The 20719-nt window shown below is 43.8% G+C and overlaps 1 protein-coding gene across 9 annotated transcripts in view; it reads left to right on the top strand.

The window, feature by feature from the left end:
- Gtf2i (general transcription factor IIi) overlaps positions 1-20719 on the top strand; it is an 83999-nt gene that overhangs the window by 41777 nt on the left and 21503 nt on the right. For 2 of the 9 annotated variants that reach the window (XM_035443374.1, XM_027416115.2), the window contains exons 9-15: positions 4323-4379; positions 6282-6344; positions 12845-12958; positions 13854-13919; positions 15707-15890; positions 18000-18058; positions 19536-19607. In XM_035443374.1, the coding sequence (XP_035299265.1) occupies positions 4323-4379; positions 6282-6344; positions 12845-12958; positions 13854-13919; positions 15707-15890; positions 18000-18058; positions 19536-19607 (615 nt within the window). Of the gene's footprint in view, positions 1-2539; positions 2600-4322; positions 4385-6281; positions 6345-12844; positions 12959-13853; positions 13920-15706; positions 15891-17999; positions 18059-19535; positions 19608-20719 lie in introns of those variants that run through there. The other 7 variants (XM_035443376.1, XM_027416117.2, XM_035443377.1 and 4 more) reach the window with 5 other exon arrangements.

Genomic DNA, 20719 nt, shown 5'->3' with positions numbered 1-20719 from the left:
ACTGTGTGGTTCCTGGGGATTGAACTTGGATCTTTAGGCTTTGTGGCTAGTGCCTTTACCCCCTAACCTATCTTTTGGGCCCCACATTTATGTTATCTGTAGTTAGTTTTGGACAGTTTTACTGACTGTGATACAGAACTTAAAGCTGAGATAATCGTGAGGATTATTTTTATGGTTTTAGAGGTAAAATGTTCAGAGTAGCTAGACTTGGTTGTTAGTGTTTGCTCATGTGTACATAAAGGTAACAGGTAGACTGATCTTTTAAATAAAATATGCCCGGGGCTGGAGAGAGGGCTCAGAGGTTCAGAGCACTGGCTGCCCTTCCAGAGATCCTGAGTTCAATTCCTAGTCAACTGCATGGTGGCTCACAACCATCTGTAATATGATCTGGCACCCTCTTCAGGCCTGCAGGCATACATGCAGGCAGAATGCTGTATGCATAATAAATCTTAAAAAAGAAAGATTAAAAAGAAAGAAAATCTGCCCTTTAGTATTTCTTCATTGTTACCATTTTTATTGCCTGCTGTGAGTATTAGTCCCCCACGGCCCTCTCCCCATGTGCACACATACCCTTAACACCCACACTCGGGAGGTGACATTTTATTTATTTGATATTTTTTCAAACCATCTCTTATGTAGCTCTGGCTGTCCTGGTACTCATTAAATAGGCCAGACTGGCCTAAAACTTGCAAAGATCCACTTGTCTCTGCCTCCTGAGTGCTGGAATTAAAAGCATACGCCCTCACTCCTGACCTCACTTATTTTTTATGAGTATGTCATTGTACAGAATGATGGTTTGCTTGGCTTGCCTTGAGCCCTTGTGTCTCTGAGGGTGGTCTCTATCTAACTTGTGATGATACTCTTGTCCTGTCCCCGCCCTCTCCCGCTCCTGACTGTTTGGTTTGGCCATTTGTTGTTCTCAGTGATTGTTTCTTTAGTGCAGTTGAAGAAGTTTAGCTACAAGTTCAGCTGGCCATTTCCCAGGCCAGCAGAGCAGTGCCTTGTGGGTATTTCCCTTTTTTCTTTCTGTCTTCTTCTTTTCCACACTCTCCTTTCTGTGCTGGAGATTGAAGCCAGGGCCTTGGGCTGCTGGGTGAGCAGGTGTTCTGCCCCTGAGCCACACTACAGCCACCCCAGAACCCCACAGTGTCTCTCCTTTATACATGTCCCTTGCTTGTACTGTGTGTTAATGTCTTTGTGAAATTCCCTGTGTGCTATTGCAGACTGTTCAAACGCAGTGGTTCTCAACCTGTGGGGATGAATCACCCTTTCTCAGGGGTCACCTAAGACCATCAGAAAACACATATATTTACGTTATGATTCATAACAGCAAAATGACATTTTTGAAATAGCAGTGAAGATAATTTTGTGGTTGGGGTGTCACCATAGCATGAGGAACTGTATTAAAGGGTCAAAGCACTAAGAAGGTCGAGAACCACTGGTCTAGGGTGTTTTTTGTATTGTATTTAGATAGTGTTTTGTGTTCATGTTTTCTTTTATTGTGGATATGTGGTTTTGCTATGAGCCCAGGTTCTCAAACCCAGGATTCTCCATACTCTTGAGTGTTGGTGTTACAGACTATGGTTAGTTGCTGTTTATTTCATTTTATTTAAGAAGTAGCCATTGAAAGTAGTGCTTTGCTTCTTTAAATTGATTAATTCTAAAAAGCTTGTGTAAGGCTTTAGCTCAGTGGGTGGTATTCACCTAGTATGCCAGAAGCCCCAGCTTTCATCCCCAGCAGAGAATAGACTTGCATTCCTAGCACTCTGTAGGTGGAGGCAACAAGAAGTCAGAGGTCAGCCTGGGCGCCATGTAACTGTCTCCCGTACAGTGGAAACTTACCAGTACTGTAAAATGTGATGCCTACATCTGTGGGTTTTGGTGGCTGGAAACTACGTTTTCCCTAGTGAATTAACTTTCATTATGGCATCTTCATACATGTGTGTATTGCACTTGGACCATAGCCCTGTGACTCTGCTTTGTCTCTTTACCCTTGGAGTATCCAAATCACCTTCCTCTCTCCCATGTAATCCCGTTTTCAAAATACTTTACTAATGGAAAAACTTTGTTAACTTAATGAAAAGGATTCTGGACCAGAAAGTGCCTCGATTCCCGCCTGGTGGTTTGTTGTGTGTGCCTCTGTGGTGGTTGACGGTTACTTACAATAGTGTGCTTTCTTCAGAAAGCCTGGGGGAGGTTAACAGTTTCTTCAGTAATCTCTGTAGTGGCAGGCGTGTGCGGTCCGCATCAGCCTTTGCTGTAGCCAGCGTTTCTGTTTGAACTACTCGGAGCCTCCATCCCAGACATGCCATTGCCATGCCATCCCATGCTGTCACTCATCCTCAGTTTCCTTTAGCTGTGTACACATACCTTTACCTGACACACATCAACCAAGACCATCGACTAATGTCACTTTTTTTTTTTTTGCCTGTTTTTATTTCTAAAAAGGCCATCATTCCATATACCTCACCCAGATGTGACTAACATGACCAGCACATGCTGTAAAATCCCTTTTGAAGCTTCTCTTTGTATCCCAAAGCAGGCCCCTCTGAAACTGGCGATGTCGATGAAAAGCTCCCCCTTTCGAAGGCTTTGCAAGGTATCGCCTTTCACTTCTGCTCTCCCACGAAATCCTGTTCGTATTTACTGTTTCTTTATATTGGACAGACTGTTTTAATAATTATAACTATATTACTTTTCCGAATGGAAAAGGAAAAAAATGTATTGGCCTTTAAAAAAAAAAACATAAATGAACTTCACAAGCAAAGTTTTTCAAAACCAATTTTCCCTTTTGTGAATCTAGTAATGAATCTCGAAATGGGTACATGACACACTTTCCTATTGAAGGTAAAGTACACTTTATACCTTTATCAGCATAGTCAACAGTCAGGCTGTTACTGTTGGGTTAGCAGTATGAATAATACTAAGGCGTGGTGATGCTTAGCTTGGGAAGGATTGCAGACTATCATTTGTAAATCCCTGTGCTTAGTAGATTATTTCTTTGGGTAATTTTTGTGCTGTGTTTCCAGACTTGGTCATAGCTGTTAGTGATGGCGTTCCCTTTATCCCTTCTGGCTTTGATCTCGTGAGATTTGTTTTCTTTAGCATTACTCTATAATGTAAATATAATTGTCTCTCTTTCATTTTCATAGATTTTGGTAGAGCAGAGAGGACACACAGGGTCATAGTATGCATGAGCCGCCTCCTTAGCATGCCCTCAGTATCTCAGCCATTCCTGTTGAACTGCTGGCCTCTTCTCCCTTCTCTTATGTTTTGGCTTCGCATCTTTGAGTTCTAGTGAGTTCCCACTGTAGAGCAAGTGGGAAGCACCCCAAGACAGTCAGAATGTGGTGGCACATGGCACAGCAGCACGGAGACTTTGACCTAAGCTGGCCACTGAGAGCTCCAAGACACTCAGGCCAAGTGTACCGATAGCCTTGGCCTAACCCTCAGGCATGCAGTGAGCACAGTTGTCAGGAGACCTGCTGCCTACCCACCCCTCAGTGGCTCCTATGCTGGCAGGTGTCTATTTTCCTTTATGCACGACGGTGTTTCTCCTCTTTTCCTATCCCCAGCTTAGACACTTAGAGATTGAGGGTGCACTTGGGGGCAGCTGTGCACTGGATCCTAAGGGCTGACACCAAGTCCTGGCTAGTGACTCTTGTGCTGTGCCTGGTCCTCTTGCTATAGTAGGATGGCCTGGTCTTCCTGACTGCCTGACACAACAGGTGGCTGAATGTATGCCCCATGTCCAGAGGCAGGCAGGTTATTTCCTGAACTAGATGTTTTTGAAATGAAAATATTCTCTAAATTTTAAATTATGGGGTAGTGTCCTATTATAATAGAAAGGAAAAGAGGGAACGTTCCACACATAGTAAGCCTTGACCTTATTTTGTTTTGTTTTTTGACACCTTGTTAAGTCTTTAAGCAAGGAAAGAATTTCTCTGATTTGGTGTTTTTGTTTGTGAGTTGTTGCCAGAAAAGCATGGTACCTGGACTGTAACTGCTTCTCAGATCCCGGCATCCCTCGGCAATGCAGCATGCGGTGATAGGGACTAATACCAAAACCCCCAGCCCTGCATAGTTTTGTTCTGGATGTTTGTATTTTCAAAAATTTTCAGCTTCCAAATAGCAGAGTTTAAATATTTTTTTTGAGATAGAAAACATTGTTTGAATTTATTACTGAGTTAAAAAATCTTTTTGTATTTGTTTATTATGCTAAATTGTATGGTCACCTAGTTTTTCTTCTTTTACTGTTAGTTTTTTTTTTTTTTTTTTTTTTTTTTTACTGGATTAGTATATACTGTTCGTTTTCTTTTTAGGAAGCCATCATTCCTCAGAAGGCCACGAAGGAACAGAAGTGGAAGTGCCAGCCGAAGGTTAGGAAAGAAGGGACCTGGAATTTTACCATTTCTGTTGCACGTTCTTCAGAGATGAGATGGTGGTGTTTAGTGCCTTCATGGCCAGCACTGTCATTTTTTAGAGAGGAGGCATGTGGTGGCTCGTACTGTGCTAACAAGCACTGGGCCTGGCTGTCAGGGCTAGGGAGGCTCTTGGCGATGCTAGATAAGTGGGTTATTTTGTTTCTTTTTAGCTTTCTTATGCCATGTTGAAAGTACATTGGGGAGAAAAAAACTCCAATCCTTTATTTTATAAACTTAGTTAATTTACTATTTTTCAGTATTTTAGAATTAAATGATTCCTGGTTGTATACTATTTAACTTTAAAATGTACCATTTGTTTTCCCCAGTTTGTTCATAGGCAGCAGATAACTTTGTGACTGAGAAGTTCTGTCTTCTCACTGTTACCATACCCACAGCTAGCTACCCCAGGAATGGCTGCCACTCAGCTAGCCACTGACTTTAACTTGGCACTCAGCGACATGGCTGAGAACTGTTAAGGACCAGATGGCAGTATCCCCTGTTGAGGGGTTGGAATAGCTCACAGAGGTCTTGTAGCCCTGCAAGGACTTGATCTCTTGTTTCCAAATCAGTGTTCCTCTCATTAACTGCTGTTTATAAAACACAGGGGGAACTTACCCTGAAAGTTCTTGTATGTGTTGTTTCATTTTATCTAAGGAATCATGATTTGACCTTTTACTGTCTAGTGAAGGAGTGATCCTAGCAAAGACAAAGGCTGATCTATGCACATTCAGCAGCAGAAAGTAGGCTTCTAGTATGAATACATTTCTCTCGGAAATTTTGACATTCTAGCCGGGTGTGGTAGCTTGCGCCTGTTATCCCAGCACATGGGAGGCTGAGACAGGAGGATCAGCCACGAGTTTGAGGCTAGCCTGGGCTACATGGTGAGTTCCAGGCCAGCCTGGGCTATATAGTGAAACCCTGTCTCAAAATAATAAAACAGAAAAAGAAATCCTTGTGCTAATTTGAGATGTTCTTCGTAGGTGATTGTGTGGTGAGAGCCCTGTTGGGCTTGGGGAGGTAATGTGATGAGCCTCTGCAGCAGGGCTTAGGTTGGGGTAGGTGGCCCTGCTAACAACAGGCCTCGGCACAGGACCTGCATGGTTCATCCAGCTGCCAGGCTGCTTCACGTATTCACAAGTCTGTCAACACATACCAGGTCTCGGGAGAATTGTTTCTTGTGAAGTTCTTACTGATGTGTTAACAGCTGAGTGCACTGGGCTCTGCTCTTTATTCCTGTACTAACAGCAGACATCATCTTTGGCAAGTCAGCTAATCTCTCAACTTTTGCAAAGTGAAAGACAGCTAATGAAAATTCCCTGTGCTTCCGGCACTAACATTTCCTGTATATGTACGTTTTGTGTAACCCAAATCCCAGTCAAAGAGTCTTGTAAATGAGTCAGCTGCAGGCATGCATGTACTTGTCACCAACTTTCTCTTAATATGAAGGTCTCCTTTGCAAAAAGTTGGTTGTGGTTTTATTTAACAGTATAAACCACTCGTAGGATTCCTGGAAGGAGAGAGGCTATAGTGTCCACACTAGGAAGCGTGTCTTTATCTGGCATCCTCCAGTTACATAGCAAAGAAATAATTGTGAGTTTGCTGTAACCGCATTCCTCTCGAGTCCACTGATGCAGGTAACTCGGTATGGTCTTAACATTACCCAGCGCTTTTCTACACTTTGTTTTCTTTTATCCCTAGTTGTAATCAAGGGGCAAGTATTTTTAATGAACATGAAATGAATTCAAATGCCAGTTGCATTTCATTGTAGGCTTCTTTGGGAGCACCAGACAGTAAGTGTTGGAGCACACGGAACATGCTGAATAATGAATGTCATTTTAGAATTTTATTTTTTTCAAGATTCTACTCAACATGTCCCTTCAGAAACAAGTGAGGACCCTGAAGTTGAGGTGACTATTGAAGGTTAGTTGTTCAAGCCTGGACTCTAAGAGTTCACTTCTGGTCATGAGCATATGTGTCACAGTCACACTGAGTATGCATTTCATCCATTCTGAAAGACGCTGGGGACAGAGCAGCCCACGCCCCAGCACGGCTCCCCCAGTGCCTCTGGGAGTACTGGGTAACAGGTTTAAGCTGTGCATAGTGAACATGGCCTGGAGGTGTAGACCAAACTATGCTTTCTGTCAGTAGTAAAAGGGGGGGGTGGCATCCAAACCTAGGTCCACTCACAGAGCGGATTCCAGAGTTATGACAGAAGACATTTTAGAAAAGCTGGAGATCCTAGTATCTCAGTCAGCAGAGGCGAGGAGAAGGCTGCCCAAGCTGGCCTTAAATGTTTAGGCTCCTGCCATCCTCCTGCCTCAGTTTCCCAAGTAGCTGAGACTATAGGCATATGCTATCACACTGGGTGAGTCGGTAATTTTAAAGCAAGTTCCTCCCCAATACCACTTATTTCTCTTTTGAAAAGTTTGGAAGCAATGGGTACAAGTAAAATTTAATATAATCTCGAGTAGCTAAGTTGTCTTGATATTAATTTTATTTATTTATTTATTTATTTATTTATTTATTTATTTATTTATTTATTTATGTTTTTAGATGGGGTTTCACTGTGTATCCCTGGCTGGCCTTGAACTTACTGTGTAGACCAGGCAACCTTGTACTCATGGAGATCTGCCTGCCTCTGCTTCCTGAGTGCTGAGGTGTGCACCTCTATTTATTTATTTATTTGTTCGTTTGTTTGTTTGTTTGTTTATTTTTTCCTAGAATAGTATCTCACTATGAGGCCTTGGCTGTCCTGGAATGGCTTTGTAGACCAGGCTGATCTTGAACTCTTAGAGATCTGTCTGTCTGCTAGCCAGTGCTGGGATTAAGGCATGTACTGCCCTCCAGGCTTTTCTTCCCTTTAATTTCACTGTCTTCCCGTACTCCTCTGTAAGTGCTCCTCAGTGTAGTGCTTTCTTGTAAAGCTCTCCCCATCTACCCCTTCATCTGGGGACAGTGGCAGTGCATTGCTGATATCTGTGGACATGTATGTTTCTGCAAATGAGTAGATGCATTATGGTGCAAGTTTTTGTCATATAGCTCATGCCCCCCACCTCCCCAGAACCACACAGTTGGCAGTTCTTTTTTCCTAACCACAGCATAACCTTTCTTGGTTTGGGAGCTTGGGTGTGCTCTGTCTCCCTCTCTGTCTTTCTCTGTGAACTGTCCTTCTGTGTCTCCATTGTATTGAAGATGTGCACTGGTTTGGTAGCTTTCACGGGGTAGAAAACTTTTCATACTTTATGTTTTAATTTCAGTAAATTAATTCATAGATTTGTCTTTCTCATTAACATAATTTCATTAACCTGAAAGCTACTTTGAATTCTGTGTAGTCAATTAAAGAATTGAAAATTTGTCACTATTAGCTAAAACCTGGTGAGGTGGCTCAGCTGGTAAAGGCACTTGTCACCAAGCCTAGTGATCTCAGTTTAATCCCCAGGACCCACATAGTAAAAGAAGAGACCCTGCTACTCTCTTTATCCTAGCGATGGGATGCCTGCACGCCTTTCCACACACATACAATACATTACTAAATAAATACATAAATTGTAAAATTTTTAAGCGATTTATTTTATTTTTGTGCGTTGGTGTTTTGCTTGCATTTAGGTCTCTGTCTGAGGGTGTCAGATCACTTTGTTGGAGTTACCATGTTGTGAGCTGCCATGTGGGTGCTGGGAATTGAACCCCGGGACCTCTGGAAGAGCAGCCAGTGCTCTTGACTTCTGAGCCTTCTCTCTAGCCCCAAATTATAATGTTTTAATAAAAAAAACTCTAAGTTCTGGAAAATTATAAGCATGTAAATGAGATAATCATCAACTTTGTCCTTTATATAGAAGTGGAAAAAGTAGGTACATCTTTGAATTATAGAAATAAAACTTTGGATAAGACATAGAACCAAGCTGGGTTTTGTGTTTTGTTTTTGTTTATTTGTTTTGAGACATGGTCCCTCTATGTAGCCCTGGATGTCCTGAAACTTGACATTTAGACCTGTGGACCAGACTGGACTCAAACTCACATAGATCCACTGGCCTCTCCTTCCCTAGCACCAAATTGGCGTAGTGGCTGTATTGATTATTGACATGGTAAATCCTGTCTTACAGCACCAGAGTCACACAAGTAAGCACACTAAAAGGATGAGAAAAGGTCCCTACTGTGTAATGTGGTTAGTGCCTTTCGTGAATGAAACCATTGTCAAAGGAAAAGTACAGGGTCCAGAGATGCCTGAGCACTTAGAGCGCTTGTTGCTCTTTCCCAGGATCCGTAATTTGCCGACACCCCTTGATAGTTTCAGTTCCAAGGATCCAGTGTCCTCTTCTGGACTCCAAGGGCACCTGGCATGATATGGTGCACATACATTCATGAAGGCAAACACTTATGCACATAAAATACTAAATCTTAAGGAAAAGCATGTCTAGAGAAGGAACCTGGTTTCTTTAGGGATGTGCTTCTATTTTGAAGAAAGGTTTAAGAAAAATGAACACCCCTGTTGCCTGGGGAGGACTGTTTCCCCTACTGTATCTTTTTACATTTGCCAAGGAGTTTATAGATAAGAATAAAGAGGAAAAAAAAAAAAAGCTTGCTTGGCGGTGGTGGTGTATACCTTTAATCCCAGCACTTGGGAGGCAGAGGCAGGCGGATCTCTGTGAATTCAAGACCAGCCTGGTCTACAAAGCAAGTTCCAGGACAGCCAGGGTTACACAGAGAAAACCCTGTCTGGAAAAATAAAAAAACAACAAAGTCTTGGTCACACTTTATTGTGTTAGACCTTGATGCTTCCTGAGTCTCTGATTTTCCAATGGTGACCTCTTTGGTTGGAGGTAGGCGTTAGCAGCTCACAGCTGACACGTGTAAGTGAGCTGTGTTTGGGAAGCTTTGAGGCTGTGTGGCTGACTGTACAGGCCTCAGTCTCATAAACACCATGCTTACAGATGGGGCTTTGATTGGATGCTGTTTCCAGTGGTATATGCAGAGATGTAGGGCATGTGTAGTGCACACTCAATGGTCTCAACACTCAGACACTGAGGGAGGAGTGTCAAGGAATGACTGACTGCCAGGCCAGCCAGATCCTGTGTATGGGAGTGCATGGGGGAAGGCGGAGCTCAGCATGTTGTAGCTTGCTTTTGTGAAAGCTCTGTTTAGCTCATGAAGAGACATCTTTGAAAAGCTGTTTCCTTATCACAAAGTTGTCCTTCAGGGCTCTGCTCCAAACCCAAATCCTTTACGCACTACTGAGGTGCTGTAGCCAGCTTCTCACGGGACTTGTATTTCACTGTTTTCTTGAAGTTGCTTTGCAGTCAGTTTGTTTTCTGATTCATGTTGTGTTTTCAAGGGTGGACTATCATGAATTTTTTCGTGTTGCTATTTAGGACCACACAAATATTTCTGCCTGCTTGTGGTCCATCTGGCCACTCACTGTGCGTTGCCACAAGTGCTATGGCAAAACTGAGTGTGCCACACACGCTTGACAGCTGTGTTATTCTGCTTCAATCTAGTAACTGCTCCCTACACAGTATATGTACCTCATCGCATGAGTGGGGTCTTCACTGTTAACCCTACTGAACAACCATTTGATTACAAACAAATGAGAGCTCTGAGAGTTTGAACAGTGTCCTTTAGGGCTGTGGTGTCACTGGGAAGCTTAAGCTTGACAGTAGATAGATGTCATGTTCCAGAGATGGCTTTTTTTTTTCTGTGAAATTAATGCTGAGGGCATGGGCTGCTGCCTGTAATTGAAGCACATAGGGTATATGCTCATGTAGTCATTCCATGAACAGAAGAGCCTCTCGTGTACCTGGTGATGCTTTGCCTGGAGCAGGAACAGTTTCCACCCTTCACGTTGAGACTGCAGGACCATCATTTATGGCACTGGTATTGGAAGGAGGCCCTATCTCAGGCAGAGGGGGTGGAAGCCATTGGGGCTGCTGTTGCTTTTGTAGGCACTTGACTAAGCCAGAATTTGTAGTTTTTTAAACAGTTTATGCATAATTGGATAGGAACTAATGTGAAATTCCAATTTATGGATTAGATCCAAAGGAAAAGATGAGCCACAGCTCCTAGCAGCCCCCAGCTAGGGGCTCTGTCAGCAGTGGGTTTTCCACTGACTTAAGTGAGGTGGTTTTGTTTGTTGTTTGTTTTTTTAGGCAGGCTTTCTATATGTAGCCCTGGCGGTCCTGGAATTCACTATGTTAATTAGGCTGGCCTTGTACTCAGAATGCCTGCCTCTGCCTCCCAAGTGCAGGATTAAAGGTGTGAGTTACTATACCCAGCCTAAGAAGTGATCTCTTGACACAAGAAAATCTGCCTGGCTATTTTTCCTGGGCCTCAGTTGGAAGCCAACCATCTTTCAAGAGGCCTACTAGAAAGAGTTAAACCGGGAGTCTGTCTTCAGTCTGATCCCCCAGTGCCCAGCTGTTTTGCAGGGTCATATCTCAGTCCCTGGCTGGCAACTCTGTTTCCTTCTTCTTTTTAAAAATGAGACAGTGTCTAATGCATCCCAGACTAGCCTTGAATCCACTCTGTAGCCTACCTTGAATTTCTGATCTGTTCTGTTCTGTGCTGAGATTACAAGTGTGTGCCATGATACCTGGTTTTCCTCCCTGTTTTTGGAAGTCTAGACTGGCCTCAACCTTGACATCCTCTGTCTTTCAAATGCTGAGATTCTAGCCCTGTGCCATCACACCTGGTTTTTGTTTTGTTTTGTTTGCGGGGAGGGGGTTCTCACTGTGACTGTGTAGCCTTGGCTGTCCTGGAACTCACACTGTAGACCAAGCTGGCCTCAAACTCACAGAGTTCTGTCTACCTTTGCCTCCCAAGTGCTGGGATTAAAGGCTGATTTTTTTTCTTCTATGCCCGTTTGAGAGTAACAATTACACCTTAATTATTCTTAATAATATTTTTTGTTGTATTTGAATGGTCGTTTGTGATAGCTATTGTCCTTGAGTAGTAATTTTTTTCTATTCTATACTTAATTGATTTTTGAGATAGGGTCACTTGTATTCCAGGCTGGCCTTGAATTTGTCATTTAGCTGAGGATGACCTTGAATTTCTGATCTCCCTGTTTATACTTTTCTTTTTTCTTTTCTAAGATAGGTTCTCACTGTGTAGCCCTGGCTGTCCTGGAACTCATAGAGATTCACCAGTCTCTGCTTCCCAAGTGCTGGGATTAAAGATATGCATCACCACCCCTGACAGCCTACACTGTCTTTAAAGATTCTATAATTTCCATTTGCAGCTTAGGTGTGGGATCAGAAGATAATAGTGGCTTTTCTTTTTGGACCACATGTCCTTGGCTTTAGTGTCAGGTGCATTGAGAGATGGGATTTTACTTGAAGGTCCCCTCTGTGCCATTGAAATAAGCATGGAGTTCCCAAGTGTGCTGGCCTGTGTGTGCCCCACGCTCTATCTGGTGGTGATTACACATGGTCCTGTGTCATGGTGTGCTGACCTGTGTGTGCCCTACGATCTATGGTGGTGATTACACATGGTCCTGTGTCATTGTGTGCTGACCTGTGTGTGCCCCACGCTCTATCTGGGGTGATTACACATGGTCCTGTGTCATGGTGTGCTGACCTGTGTGTGCCCCATGCTCTATCTGGGGTGATTACACATGGTCCTGTGTCATGGTGTGCTGACCTGTGTGTGCCCCATGCTCTATCTGGGGTGATTACACATGGTCCTGTGTCATGGTGTGCTGACCTGTGTGTGCCCCATGCTCTATCTGGGGTGATTACACATGGTCCTGTGTCATGGTGTGCTGACCTGTGTGTGCCCACGCTCTATCTGGGGTGTTTACACATGGTGCTATGTGGATCGAGTCAACATCTCTGTCCCTTTCTTTCTGGAGATTCTGTGCTATTGAGATTATTTACAAAGCTAGCTTGGTGGTGCTTTAGGAAGCTGAGGCAGGAGGATCCTCAGTCCAAAGCCACCTTGTCTCAGGTAACAACAACAAAAGGTGTAGTGGGAGAGCCCAATGCTATGGAATGATCCAACAGAAAAAAATAATAAACTAAAAAAAAAAAAAAAAAAATCCCTACCTAACAGAAACCAAGAACAGTATTTGACTTAGTCCCCAGTCCCCTCACCCTCCAACTGCCCTTGTTTAAGGCCATTGGGATCGTTTATAAGCCTGCATTCAGAGCTCATCTTCCTTTTCTGACAACATATGTGTATAGTTAGTAGTGGAAACAACTGCCTCTGTTAAAACCTTTTCTTCTCAGAACACTTTAAATGGAGCACAGCTTTGGTCATGGAAACTTTTGGAGGAGGGAGAACTGGACAGAGGGGATGAGCAGCTGGCCTGCAGGGTGGGAGAGCTGGTGGCCATGTGGGCTGTTCCCGTGAGTGCCCAGAGCTGTTCTCTCACGGCACTGTGACTCCAGCAGCTGGTCCCTGCAGTAATGAAGGTTTTCTTTCTCAAGATGATGATTACTCCCCACCCACCAAGAGGCCAAAGAGCAGTGAGCCGCCCCCGCCTCCACCGGTCCCCGAGCCCGCCAACGCTGGCAAGCGCAAAGTGAGGGAGTTCAACTTCGGTGAGTAACCGCTGGGAAGAGGTGGGCAGTGGCCAGCTGTGATACAGGAGATGGTGGATCTACATGGATCCTGTAAGCAGCTGGTGTAGATGGCATTGTGTTGGCCATTGGTGCCCCATTATCCGGCAAGGGACTAAAACCTTCATTTGCAAACTTACCCCTCTTGGTGTTCAGTTTTGCCCTGTCCCCCACCTCTCCTAAATAATTATGCCTCCAGTTGCCAGTGGGTTTCCACTAAGGGACTGAGTCAGATACTAGAGGTTTCGTTTTGTGGTCCATATTTTAAAGATCACTTAACTTTTGAAAGTCTTTGTTCTGTTCATGTTGGGGTAGACCCCAGGGCTTTGCCTAGACCAGTGCTCTACTAGTCCTGAACCCCACCCCGGCCCTGATAAAGGCATCTGAATCTCCCATTTTGTTCTTGAAGTATCTGCTGGTGCTACCTGGGTTTTATGTGTGTGTGTGAGTTTGTTGAGTGTCCTCAGGGTTGTGTGGCTGTTGCAGCTGCCTCCCTATAAAAAGCCTTTGCTTCTCCACAGCTGACTTGCTTCAGGAGGTTTCCCCACCCCCTACCCCCCCACTACCACCACCCTGCCCAGGACCCATGGAGGCCTCTCTTTGCTGATGTTTTGCAGTGCTTAATTGGACTGGTCTTTTCAGGTCACCTATCTTTAAGAAGTTTTAAAGCTCCAAAGGCAGTCTGTAGAATGTTCTAAAAATAAGTTTCAAATGTCCTTCAGCCTTCAACTGCTCCTAAGAATCCAGAAAAAGGAAAGACCCTGGGGAAGCCAGGGAAAAGCCAGACTGAAATGGGCTGATAGGCGGGTTGTCTGCTATGGCGAGCACCCAGTGCCAAGCTGCCCTTGTACTGAAAATAGCTTCCTCTCATTTTCAGAGAAATGGAATGCACGCATCACAGACCTACGGAAGCAAGTTGAAGAGCTGTTTGAAAGAAAGTACGGTATGTCTGCAGTCCTTTCAGGTCCTGCCTCAGACCAGCCAGGCAGGGCTGCCAGGAATTAGGCCTTCCTTACACACCGGTCTCTTATAAGGTCGTATTAGAAACCTGAGCTTCTAGATCCCCATATCCTGGCACTCGATCTGGAGACCAGGCTGGCCTTGAACTCAGAGATGCACCTGCCTCTGCCTCCTGAGTGCTGGGATTAAAGGTGTGTACCACCACTTCCCAGTAACTTTTTTTTTTTTTTAAATTTAAAATACTTTTTTTTTTAAAAAAAAAAAAAAGATTTTATTTATTATGTATACAGTCTTCTTCCCGCATGCCAGCAGAGGGCACCAGATCTCAAGGTGGTGGTGAGCCAACATGTGGTTGTCGGGAATTGAACTCAGGACCTCTGGAAGAACAGTCAGTGCTCTTAACCGCTGAGCCATCTCTCCAGCCCCTCCAGAAACCTTTGGAAAAAAAAAATTATTTTTATATTAGTGTTGTTGGTGTTTGGAGTGTGTCTATTTTCTGTACCCTCTATATACCTGATGCAGAGATGGTTATAAGTTGCCATGTGCATCCTGGGAACTGAACCTCTGCAAAATCAGCAAATACTTTTAACCCCTAAGCCATCCCTTCAGCCACCCGACATACATAGATTTATTAAATGTGGCTGGGAACTTAAATGAAAAGTCTAGAGTTACAATACAATTATTTTGCAAGGTGCTTCATATTTCCCTTTATTTGCTTTATGATTCCTTCCCTGTTCCTCCCACATTATGTTTAGGCCTTACTTTGTGCTTTTCATTCACTGGTTTCAAAGCAGGAAACATAGACACAGTTTGTGTAGAAACCGTGAGGTACAGCAGGCAGGTCATGGCTAGGCCAGGGTGTCATGTCTTCATGTTCCTGGCTTCCTCTCCTGAGTAGGCATGAGGACTACAGGTGTGTCCTGAAGATCTGGTAAGATAGCACCGTCCTCGCAGGGTGCTGGCTGGTAGATGGTTCCTGCTTGCTCTCTGTGTTCTCATGTTTTAATGAGCACCATTCTGAGCTAGACTACTTTAGTATGGAGCAGCACCCTGACCCTGAGGTCCTCAGCCATTTAAACCACAAGGTCTTACCATGTAGAGCAGGCTGGCATGGAACTTACAGAGATCCCCCTGCCTCCTGAGTGGTGCAATCTCCACCATGCCCACCAAGCTTCTTTTGTATATGTGTGCCAACTGCTATGAAATTATCATAACAATCTTTATGTTTTATAAATTGAAAGCAACTTGGGGTGGTAATTGGCTGCGTAGAAGGAGGAATTCTCACTGTGTTCTATAGACGTGGTATTTGGGCCAGGGGATCAGTGAGTTCATGCTTTCTCTCCATATATGATATACTTGAAACTTTAATGTAAATGCTAGTGTTTATTGGGTTCACTTATGCACAGCACACCAGCTGATGGTGATGCATTTGGCGACCATGTCCTCCAGGCTGTGGACACATCTATGACTGTTGTATCATTTTACCCTTGAGTAAATATATGGCTGTTAATCATAAATTATGCAGATCAAAAATGTCTTCTTTTCTGTTACTTAGAGAAATCCTTTTAGAAGTTTAGTGGTAAATAACAAATGCTAGTGTTCTAAAACCTCGGCAGTTCCATTTATAACATCCACACAAACCACTGTGGTTTTGGCTTAAACAAACTTAGGAAGACAAAGCAGCATTGCATATTTGGTTGACATTCTGTTGTGGAGTTTCCTCTGAGCCTTGTCTTGTAATGATGGTCCCTTTCTCTTTTCATCCTAAAGCTCAAGCTATAAAAGCCAAAGGTCCGGTGACGATCCCATACCCTCTTTTCCAGTCCCATGTTGAAGATCTTTATGTAGAAGGGCTTCCTGAAGGGATTCCTTTTAGAAGGCCATCAACATACGGCATTCCTCGCCTTGAGAGGATATTACTGGCCAAGGAGAGGATCCGCTTTGTGATTAAGAAGTAAGACACCTGCACTTGTTTGGGGCTCTTGTCTGTTTTGGTTGGTGCTTTTTTTTTTTTTTTTTTTTTTTTAAATGCTGGCAAATACTCATTAATCACAGGCTGGAATGATTGTATCTCTTTATGTTGCACTCTTCCTTTTTCCTGTGTTTGTATGTGCACGTTTGTAGCACGTATTTTTACGTGTGTGTGTGTGTGTGTGTGTGTGTGTGTGTGTGTGTGTGCTAGTGTTAGTATCGTGGTGGATCCGTTCTTCCACCTTATTCTTTTTAGACAGGTCTCTTAGTCAAACCCAGGGTTCCTGATTCAGCTTGTCTGTCTAGCCTGTACTGCTCTAGGGATTATGTCTCTGCTATCTGAGGCTGGAATTACAAGTGGGCTACCATCCCTTCCTGACGTTTGTTGAGTGCTGAGGATCTGAGCTCTGGTCCTCTTGCTTTTGGGGAAAGGGCTTTATTGAGCCATCTGCCCAGCAGCCTGGCTTCCACCTTGTAATGTGTGTGTACAAGTGTGTTCAGGTCAGACTGGGATTGGCTTTGAATCATGAGCTCCTCCTGCCCACCCAGTAGGCCTGCGGTCATCACTCTTCCCTCACTGTTTTCACAATGGGAAAGAGTAGCCACAGCATCTGTGTGTTGCTTTTAAGTCTGGAAAACTGAAAGCATACATGTAAGCATAAGGTTGAAAATTAAAATAAGCAAAGCTGGAAGGAAGAGTGAAAAGGAAAATGAGGGATATCCTTCACACTGACTAGAAAAGTGTAGCGAGGATGGCTTCCTTCATGTCTGCTAAGCAAGTGCTGTCATCAGAAGAGGCGGTGCTAATGCGTCTGGGCCTCTTTTGTTTTTTTACATTTCTTTTTCTGTGTGTATGTTTGCATGTGCATGCATGTACACGTGGAGGTCAGAGAAAGTCAGGAGTTGGTTCTCTTTCTGCTGGGTGCATTTTCATGATGAACCCCAGGTTTCATACTTGGTGGTATCATGCTTATGTCAGCTTGCTGACCCCACTTCCATATCTCTTGACTAAGTTTACAGAGTAAAGTTTCAAGATCTAGGAGGGCATTTATAGTGATAGCAGGAAATAAAGATGGAGGTAGCTGCCTCTATCCTGAAACATTGTGCACACTTTGAAGGCATAGGTCCAGGAAACTAAAATACTGTAGCAGACATGCACTGAAAATGAGAGGGCTGGAGGGTTCCAAAAAATGTGTGCCAGCACATGGGAAGGAAGTCGTGTCTTTAGCATAGATAGACCATTCAAGAGGCAGCGGCAAGAGAGTCTTTATGAGTTTGAAGCCATTCTAGTCTACATAGTGAGTTCCAGTAGACCTTGTGAGAAAAATGAAACAGTCAAAGTTTGTGACAATTGTTTTACAAGATGGAAAAAAGTAACGGAGTATTTGCTTTCTTCAGTGGTTGGTGTGAGTGAGAGGGTCACAGATCACAGGGGTCAGGGTCACTTTCCACAGTACTGGGTGGTGTGGGTAAGCGGTCACAGTTCACAGGGGGTTGGTGTCCTGAGTATCCAGAAAAGGCTTACCTGCTCTGCCTGTCTGTTCATAGAATTAGCAGGCTCTCTATGTCACAGCCTACCATCCTTCAGGGTTGTATTCACTGACTGTGACCTGGCTTCCCTCACTTCCTGATGCCTTGGGTTGTTCAAATAGTCCTCCTGCTCTCCACTCCAGTAAAAAGCTCTATGGGGCTGTGTGGAGTTGGGTTCATGTGTTTTATGGGTTGTTTGGTTGTTCAGAAAAATACAGCATATCTCTTGCCCTGCATATACAAATGTTAAGTATATGCAGAGCTTTAAAAACAAAGTTTGTACCTGTTCGGGAGAATATATTTTTGTAATATAAAGTTTAAGGAGTAAATTGCTATAAAAAATGTAAAATATTTGTAGCAAGGTCCCTCTTACTGTGAGCACAGAGGCTCCATGGAGCATTTTCTGAGATAGTTTGCCCTTAACTGCTCTGTAGAAGCCTTGTGAAGTTAGGTCGAGCTGTGCTGGAGTACAGTCTTGATGATTGAGTGTTGTACGCGTGCTGTTTGCCTCCTTGCTAGATACTGCCTGGCAAGTTCTCACCATTGAACTCTTTCCTTTTAGACACGAGCTTCTGAACTCTACACGGGAAGACTTACAGCTTGATAAGCCAGCATCAGGAGGTGGGTCTGCAGCTCCCAGTTAGTCACAGCAGTGTGTGTGGTGTGTGTGTGTGTGTGTGTGTGTGTGTGTGTGTGTGTGTGTGTCACTCAGGGCAGTGTGGCCCTCCTGTGGGTTGCTGTCTTCATAAATAAGTAGGCCTTTGGCTGGCAGCTGAGTCTTTACAGGGCATGCACTCCAGAACCCAAGTCCCCCATAGAAGAGTAATACTTTTTCTGTTGATAACCACGGAAGATGGGTAGATTGTGCCCTAACGACAGAGCTCTAAAAACGTCTCTGTTGCTGTGAAAAACACTGACCAATACCGAATTGGGGAGGAGAGGGATTATTTGGTTTTACAGGTTACAGCCCATCATGAGGGAAGCCAAGGCAGGAGCTCAAAGCAGGCAGCCAGCAGAAGGGACTGAAGCAGAGCCCATGGAGGGATGCTGCTTACCGGATTACTTCTCTTGGCTTGGTCAGCTCTCCTTTCACAGCGAGTCCCACTTGTCCCAGGGTATAGCACTTGCTCAATGTGGACTGGGCCCTCTCACATCAATCGGCAGTCAAGAAAATGCCCCACATAGCTCCATAGGCCAGTCTGATGGAAATATTCCGTCTTTCACCTGGGCGTGGTGGAGCACGCCTTTAATTCCAGTACAGGAGGCAGAGGCAGGTAGATCTCTGTGAGTTTGAGGCCAGCTTGGTCTACAGAGCAAGTGAGCAAGTTCCAGGATATCTGGGGGTGGGGTGGGAGGGTGGGATTTCTTCTACCTGGGTATATCTAGCTTTATGTCAAGTCAACAAAAGCTATGACACATACCCAAACATAAATACTGCATTTGTGGGTAGACTTGCATAGATGTGTTTTCTACCTGGTATGGCAGGTCATTAAAAATTCTAGTACTTGGGCTGGAGAGATGGCTCAGAGGTTAAGAGCACCAACTGTTCTTCCAGAGGACCTGAGTTCAATTCCCAGCAACCACATGGTGGCTCACAACCATCCGTTATGAGATCTGGTGCCCTCTTCTGGTGTGCAGATACACATGGAAGCAGAATTTTGTATATATAATAAATAAATAAAATCTTTAAAAAAAAATATTCCAGTACTTGGGAGTTCCAGGCCAGCCAGGGCTAATGAGATACTGTCTCGGAAATTAGCTAATTAATAAATTAGCCAAAAAGTGTATTGTAAAGTCTGTATTTGTCAATTGGATAATGGGTCATCAGTTCTATCTAATTCAGAACATAGATAATTATGTATACGGTCATGCCTTCATGTGTTTTTAAAGGAAAGAGGTTATAGTTTGTCTTGTGTTCCTCTGGATGGAGTGGGAGTTGCCCTATGAAGATTAATAAGTATTTCCCAAAGTTTTAGATATAACTTCTGTCAAAAAAAGATAGGGAGAAAAAATTAACTTAAGATGTTCTTGTAACATTTCATAACCCGAGTAAGTAAGAGCTCTTCAGCTGAGAAATCTTATGCTTCTTCCCTCACAGTAAAGGAAGAGTGGTATGCACGGATCACTAAACTGAGGAAGATGGTAGACCAGCTTTTCTGTAAGAAATTTGGTAAGTATATTTTTCCCCCAAATTGAACATTACAGAGCAAATTTTAAGAAATTACGTATGTGAGTTTGTGTTGTGACTTTGTGTGTCGGTGGGTGGGTGCCCACAGAAGGCTGAAGAGGGTGTCAGATCTCCTAGAACTGGAGTTCCAGGCAGTTGTGGGTCATCTAATTTTTTGAACACAGGTCCCCTGGAAGAACAGCAGCAAGCTCTGAGCTGCTGAGCCATCTCTCCAGCCACAAATGGTTTTTGTTGTGTTTTTTAAGAGTTGTTTCATCTTAGGAGTGAATTGAGATGATTTTGACTTAACTGTGTGTTTTTCCTATTGCTTTTGACAAAGGTTAATTATAAGAAGTTTTAAAATTATGTAGAAGACAGCCGGGTGGTGATGGCCTCCGCCATGGATCACTGTAGAGGCAGAGGCAGAGGCAGGCGGATCTCTGAATTTGAGAACAGCCAGCGCTATACAGAGAAACCCTGTGTTGAAAACCAACCCTACCCCACCTCGTCCCTCAAAAAAACTATAAAAGAAAATAGAATAAACCCTCAGTGTTTTCTTTTTTTCGTTCATTTTTCTTTTTGGCCTGGGATGGATTTGGCCTTGAATACCCTAAGCAAGTGCTTTATCTCATACTGACAGATGTCAAGCAATTCCTTTATTGTGAGCCACACCCCAGCCCTGAGTAATTGCTTAATACAGTTGCATTTATGCAGTGTAGCTATTTGACCATTTGGGTTCATTTCTCTTTTGGATCCCTTGTCATTGTGTTACTATGAAATGAGAAGGGCATTAGGGCCAGGACATGTATTGGTCCACTAGTCTCCTAAAAAGTCACTATGATTGTGTTTTAAGTTATCTTGGTCTGTGCTATGTGCTATTTATTTACTCTTATTTTTGTTGTTTCAAGACAAAGTCTCGCTATACAGATGACATGTAGATCAGGCTGGCCAAAACTCCACCTGCACTTGCCTCTGAGTACTGAGACTAGAGGCATAATTGACAGTGTTGGGTTCATGTGGTGCTGGGAATGGATCCCAGAGCTTTGCATACTAGGCAAGCACTCTCCCCCATCCCCAGATCTCCTTTTTGTTTGTTAGGTGATGTATTTCTTTTG

This window comes from Cricetulus griseus, chromosome 4 (assembly GCF_003668045.3).
Source record: "Cricetulus griseus strain 17A/GY chromosome 4, alternate assembly CriGri-PICRH-1.0, whole genome shotgun sequence".
NCBI lineage: Eukaryota > Metazoa > Chordata > Mammalia > Rodentia > Cricetidae > Cricetulus > Cricetulus griseus.
Note: the sequence above shows the minus strand (reverse complement) of the source record. Positions and strands in the feature narration are given on the sequence as shown.